This window comes from Rhinoraja longicauda, unplaced genomic scaffold, assembly GCF_053455715.1.
Source record: "Rhinoraja longicauda isolate Sanriku21f unplaced genomic scaffold, sRhiLon1.1 Scf000740, whole genome shotgun sequence".
NCBI lineage: Eukaryota > Metazoa > Chordata > Chondrichthyes > Rajiformes > Arhynchobatidae > Rhinoraja > Rhinoraja longicauda.
The window spans coordinates 45,553-51,600 of NW_027601956.1; the positions used below are offsets into that span (position 1 = coordinate 45,553).

Below are 6,048 nucleotides of genomic sequence, written 5' to 3' on the forward strand. Positions count from 1 at the left end.
ACTGCAGTTCATTCCTACACATATTACTTCAAGATGTCAGAAACAAGAACAATGGAAAAGCTATAAGCTTTACCTTGCTTGAAGTCATCAGATGTTTCTTTAAATGTCGTGTTGAATGAAACAGGGCAATGAAACTTGTCAATCGGCAAGGCCTCCTCTACCACCGACAGTGGTTTGGCTTCATCACGAACCCTGCGAATATTTAACAGCCGGTTATCAACTGAGCATTAGAAATGTTTTGAACTGTTCCACGAAAACTTACAATGTTTCCGTCAAGAGCATGTCCTACCTTCGCTTGCGACCAGCTTCCTCCTGAAAGAAATAAAACACAAAATCTCAATTGACTGAGATGGACCGTCCTCATCCCGACAGCGGGAATTTCTCCACATTTCTACAACCCTCTGATAATTCCCATTTCCCAACTCTTATCGCCGCTGTCATGTAGATAGAAAGCGGACATTGCTGTCGAGACGTAGAACGATGGGGGAAAAGCACAAGGAATGTTCATGAAAATGACGCCATAACTGAGAGGATGGAGCTCAATGCAAAGACTGGACAGGTCGTGGGATTTTATCTGGAGAAGATGTCAGGAATGATAAGATAGGATTTAAGTTTATCGGTGGATTTAGATGTGTGAGGATGAAATAATATTTCAATAGACAATAGACAATGGGTGCAGGAGTAGGCCATTCGACCCTTCGAGCCAGCACCGCCATTCAATGTGATCATGACTGATCATTCTCAATCAGTACCCCGTTCCTGCCTTCTCCCCATACCCCTTGACTCCGCTATCCGTAAGAGCTTTATCTCGCTCTCTCTTGAATGCATTCAGAGAATTGGCCTCCACTGCATTCTGAGTCATAGTATTCCACAGATTCACAACTATCTGACTGAAAAATGTATTCCTCATCTCCGTTCTAAATGGCCTACCCCATATTCTTAAACTGTGGCCCCTTGTTCTGGCCTCCCCCAACATTGGGAACATGTTTCCTGCCTCTAACGATTCCAACCCCTCAATAATCTTATACGTTTCGATAAGATCCCCTCTCATCCTTCTAAATTCCAGTGTATACAAGCCTAGTCGCTTCAGTCTTTCAACATATGACAGTCCCGCCATTCCGGGAATTAACCTAGTAAACCTACGCTGCACGCCCTCAATAGCAAGAATATCCTTCCTCAAATTTGGAGACCAAAACTGAACACAGTATTCCAGGTGCGGTCTCACTAGGGCCCTGTACAACTGCAGAAGGACCTCTTTGCTCCAATACTCAACTCCTCTTGTTATGAAGGCCAACATTCCATTGGCTTTCTTCACTGCCTGCTGTACCTGCATGCTTCCTTTCAGTGACTGATGCACTACGACACCCAGATCTTGTTGTACGTCCTCTTTCCTAACTTGACACCATTCAGATAATTCTCTGCCTTCCTATTCTTAACAGCAAAGTGGATAACCTCACACTTATCCACATTAAACTGCATCTGCCATGCATCCGCCCACTCACACAACCTGTCCAAGTCACCCTGCAACCTGATAGCATCTTCCTCACAGTTCACACTACCACCCAGCTTTGTATCATCCGCAAATTTGCTAATGGTACTTTTAATCCCTTCATCCAAGTCATTAATGTATATTGTAAATAGCTGCGGTCCCAGCACCGAGCCTTGCGGTACCCCACTAGTTACTGCCTGCCATTCTGAAAAGGACCCATTTATCCCCACTCTTTGCTTTCTGTCTGTCAACCAATTTTCTATCCATGTCACTACCCTACCTCTAATACCATGTGCTCTAATTTTGTCCACTAATCTCCAATGTGGAACCTTGTCAAAGGCTTTCTGAAAGTCGAAGTACACCACATCCACCGGCTTTCCCCAGTCAATTTTCCTAGTTACTTCCTCAAAGAATTCCAGAAGATTAGTCAAGCATGATTTCCCCTTTGTAAATCCACGCTGACCGACCCTGTTACTAATGCTCCAAATTTCGCCGCACTAATTACTAATTGTTAGTGCTGTTACTAATTGCTCCGCAATTTCGTCTTTTATAATTGGCTACAGCATCTTCCCCACCACTGATGTAAGACTAACTGGTCTATAATTTCCCATTTTCTCTCTCCCTCCTTTCTTAAAAAGTGGGAGAACATTATCTACCCTCCAATCCACAGGAACTGATCCTGAATCTATAGAACATTGGAAGATGATCACCAATGTGTCCACAATTTCTAGCGCCACCTCCTTTAGTATCCTGGGATGCAGACCATCAGGGCCTGGGTATTTATCAGCCTTCAGTCCCATCAGTCTACCCAACACCATTTCCTGCCTAATGTGCCTAATTCCTGCCTAATCTCTAATCGATGGGAGTGCAAAAATCAAAGCTGAAATGTAACGTGGTCTTCAACAAATACCGAAAGGAATGCAGTCATGAGAACATGGACCTCACTAGCATTGGAGGGAATGAAGACAACAGCAGAGATACATTTAAGGGCAAGCGGGATAAACTCGTGAGCACTCCTGGAATTCGGGGTATTGTTACCGGATGTGGTGAGTAGATGGGAGAGATGTTGAGTGGAGCAGAAATCTTGACTGGATAGGATGGGCCGAATGGCCTGACTATGATGTAGAATGGGATGTCATTCCATGGTGAACAAAGTTGGGTAAAACAAACAGAGCAAATTCCCCCAAGGTCACCACCCACTGCTGATGGGAACCAGATATAGATGATCAATCTGCTGTGTGCGCCACGTTCTAGATTTCAATGTTAATCCCCACAATGTGGTCATGGCTGATCTAGCCCAGGACTGAACTCCTCCGCTTTGATTTCAGTTCCCTGAATTTTCAAAAATGTATCTTCCGCTGGTATAAATACGTCTAACAGGTTAAACCTCTGAGTCTCTTGGTTGGAGAATCCCAGAGATTTACTGCCCTCTGTCCATTCGTGGTTCTTGAGTCAGATATAGAATCACCCGTCGTAGTTCTGAACTCCACAGAATACAAACACCTCTCTACATTCTGGCCAGGCAGTCCTGAGATCCCATAGATTATGTGGGAGGCCAATTAGTTTGGGAACAACAACAACTGGAACAGATGAAACATTTACCCAGTTCTGAATTACTGGTAAATGTCGCATTTATTTCTGAAATAACCCCCTCCATTTTGTGACTGCACTTTCACTTCGCCAGACTGTGGTGTAACCCCTCACCTTCAGAAACACCACACTGTCCTTTTGATCCATCTGCTGCTGCAACTTAGAGAGTTCCTCCTGAATAGATTTTAAATTCTCTTCAATCTCTCCAAGATTTTTCTTCATTCTATTCAGAATCCTCTTCTCTTCCTCCCGGATATCTGCCAGTACACGCTGCTCTTTCTCAGTGAGAATCTGGTGCAGTTCAGCAAACTGGGATGTGATCTTGGACTGAAGGTTGTGTGACTGTTCCTGTCAAATGAAAGGTGAAGATCAATATGTAATGTCACCGATTGTGTTTCCCTCAGAGGTTGACAGTGACATTTGTCCTGTGCATTTTTTTAAACTTGCTTTGGCAATTCAATAGTTTGTCTAAATGCTTCTGAAATGTCGTGAGGGTAATCTGATAACCCATCAGTCCGCTAACCCAAATGCAATTCCCAGCTGCCAATTCCTTTTCAGGTGCCCATTAATTCCCATTTATCCGTCCACCACCCCCTAGGGGGTGCCGCAAGGCTCATTGCTGGGACCGCAGTTATTTACAATATATATTAACGATTTAGACGAGGGAATTAAATGTAACATCTCCAAGTTTGCGGATGACACAAAACTGGGTGGCAGTGTGAGCTGCGAGGAGGATGTTGTGAGGCTGCAGGGTGAGTTGGACAGGTTGGGTGAGGGGGCAGATGCATGGCAGATGCAGTAAAATGTGAATAAATGTGACGTTATCCACTTTGGTGGCAAGAACAAGAAGGCAGATTATTATCTGAATGGTGTCAGATGAGGAAAAGTGGAGGTGCATCGAGACCTGGGTGTCCTTGTACGCCAGTCAATGAAAGTAAGCATGCACGTACAGCAGGCAGTGAAGAAAACTAATGGCATGTTGGCCTTCATTGTGAGAGGATTGGAGTTTAGGAGCAAGGAGGTCCTACTGCAGTTGTGCAGGGTCCTGTTGAGACCACACCTGGAAAATTGTGTGCTGTTTTGATCTCCTAAGTTAAGGAAAGACATTCTTGCTATTGTGGGAGTGCAGTGTAGGTTCATCAGGTTAATTACCGGGATGGCGGGACTGACATATGATGAAAGAATGTATCACAAATGCTGGAGTAACTCAGCAGGTCAGGCAGCATCTAGGAGAGAGGGAATGGGTGACGTTTTTGGTCGAGACCCTCTTCAGACTGATTCTGAATGGGTCGACTGGGCTCGTATTCACTGGAATTTAGAAAGATGAGATAGGATCTTATAGAAACATGTAAAATTCTTTAGGGATTGGAGAGGGTAGATGCAGGAAAAATGTTCCCGATGTTGGGGGAGTCCAGAACCAGGGGTTATAGTTTAAGAATAAAGGGTAGGCCATGATCATATTGAATGACGGTGCTGGCTCGAAGGGCCGAACGGCCTACTCCTGCACCTATTTTCTATGCAGCACCCGAGGTCAGGGTCGAACCCGCTCACCAGAACTGGGAGACAGCAGCACTACTTGTGTCACTGCGCTGCCCTGTTATTACACGCGTCACAGGGATCAAACCTGCACAAGATCAGGAAATCGAAACTTAAAAGCCTCACCAGAACTCCAGAAATCTTCTCTTTCTGTTGCTGCTCCATTTGCTGGATCCCTGATTTATCTTTTGTGAGAGACTGGATGGAAGCTTTAACCTGACCCTGCGATTGTGTTTGAAAATCGGAGAATAAAAGTGTTAGACAATAAAGACGGAACTAAACAATGATGCGATCAAAATCGGTTTGCTTTTACCTTGTAGTTTTCAACAGCTTCTTTAACCGGCATGAAGCTGTGAGACTTGTGTTCCCGCCCAGCTGCACAAACCACACAGATCAGCTTCTTGTCAGTTTCACAAAACAGCTTCAGTTCTTCCTGATGTTCCTCGCAGTGAAGTTTACTTTCCTTCTCTGTCCGATTCAGGCTCAGTGTTCGAGCTTTCTCAGCCAGTCTCGCCAAGGCCCGACTCGCCCTGAGGGTGCGGTCTGTAAACACCTCTCTACATTCCGGGCAGGAGTTTCTCCCCTCCCTGTCCCAACTCTGTGTGATACAGGAGCGGCAGAAGTTGTGCCCGCACTCCAGTGACACCGGATCGGTGAAGAAATCCAGGCAGATGGGACAAACTACCTCCTCGGACCAACTCTCGACCTGTCCTTTCGAAGCCATTTTTTAACTCTGCCATTTCCTGGTTCAAAACGCATGTCCACTGCGCACGCCGCCGTCTAGAGGAATTAATGTAAATCTGACGCAAATGTGCAACGTGAAGATGCAGAAACAAGGAACTGCAGATGCAGGTTTACAAACAAAAAAGTACAAAGTGCTGGAGTAAGTTTGTGGGTCAAGCAGCACATCTGGAGAATATGAACAGCTGATGTTTCGGGTCGGGACCCTTCTTCAGACTGATTGTAGGGGGTGGGAGATGGAATAACGATGGGAGGAAGGGGGCAGGACAAAGCCTGGCTGGCAATAGGTTGACACAGTTGAGGGGGGAGAGGGAGGACACAGGTTTGTGGTGAGAGGTGCAAGATTTAATCGGGAACCTGAGGAACAACATTTTCACACAGAAGGTCGTGGGTGTCTGGAACAAGCTGCCAGAGGGGTAAGTGAGGCTGGACAACAACGTGGAGTGGAGTTGAAGCCCCGTTTCCTGAATAAAGAGGACACCTCCGAATCATCCCTCCTCCTCTTGCTCCACCTCCCCCTCACCCCTCCTCTCCCTCTCCTCCTCTCCCAAATCCTCCTCCTCGCCCACTCCCTCTCGTCCTCCCCCTCTCCTCCTCTCTCTTTCACCATCCTCTCCCTCTCCCTGCACCTCCTCCTCACCTCCCCTCTTCCTCTCCTTCACCTATCCTCCTCCTCTTCCACTCCGTCACCT

At 46.2% G+C, this 6,048-nt stretch overlaps 1 protein-coding gene across 1 annotated transcript in view; it reads right to left on the reverse strand.

Moving 5' to 3' along the window:
- The window catches only part of LOC144591233 (zinc-binding protein A33-like), a gene marked incomplete at its 5' end in the record, with an annotated part of 13,533 nt that extends 8,320 nt beyond the window's left edge, over positions 1–5,213 (reverse strand). Inside the window, 5 exons of the mRNA XM_078395517.1 lie at positions 74–192; positions 290–312; positions 3,194–3,427; positions 4,742–4,837; positions 4,929–5,213. Coding sequence (XP_078251643.1) covers positions 74–192; positions 290–312; positions 3,194–3,427; positions 4,742–4,837; positions 4,929–5,213 — 757 coding nt within the window. The remainder of the gene's footprint in view (positions 1–73; positions 193–289; positions 313–3,193; positions 3,428–4,741; positions 4,838–4,928) is intronic.
- Positions 5,214–6,048: the final 835 nt, after the last annotated feature.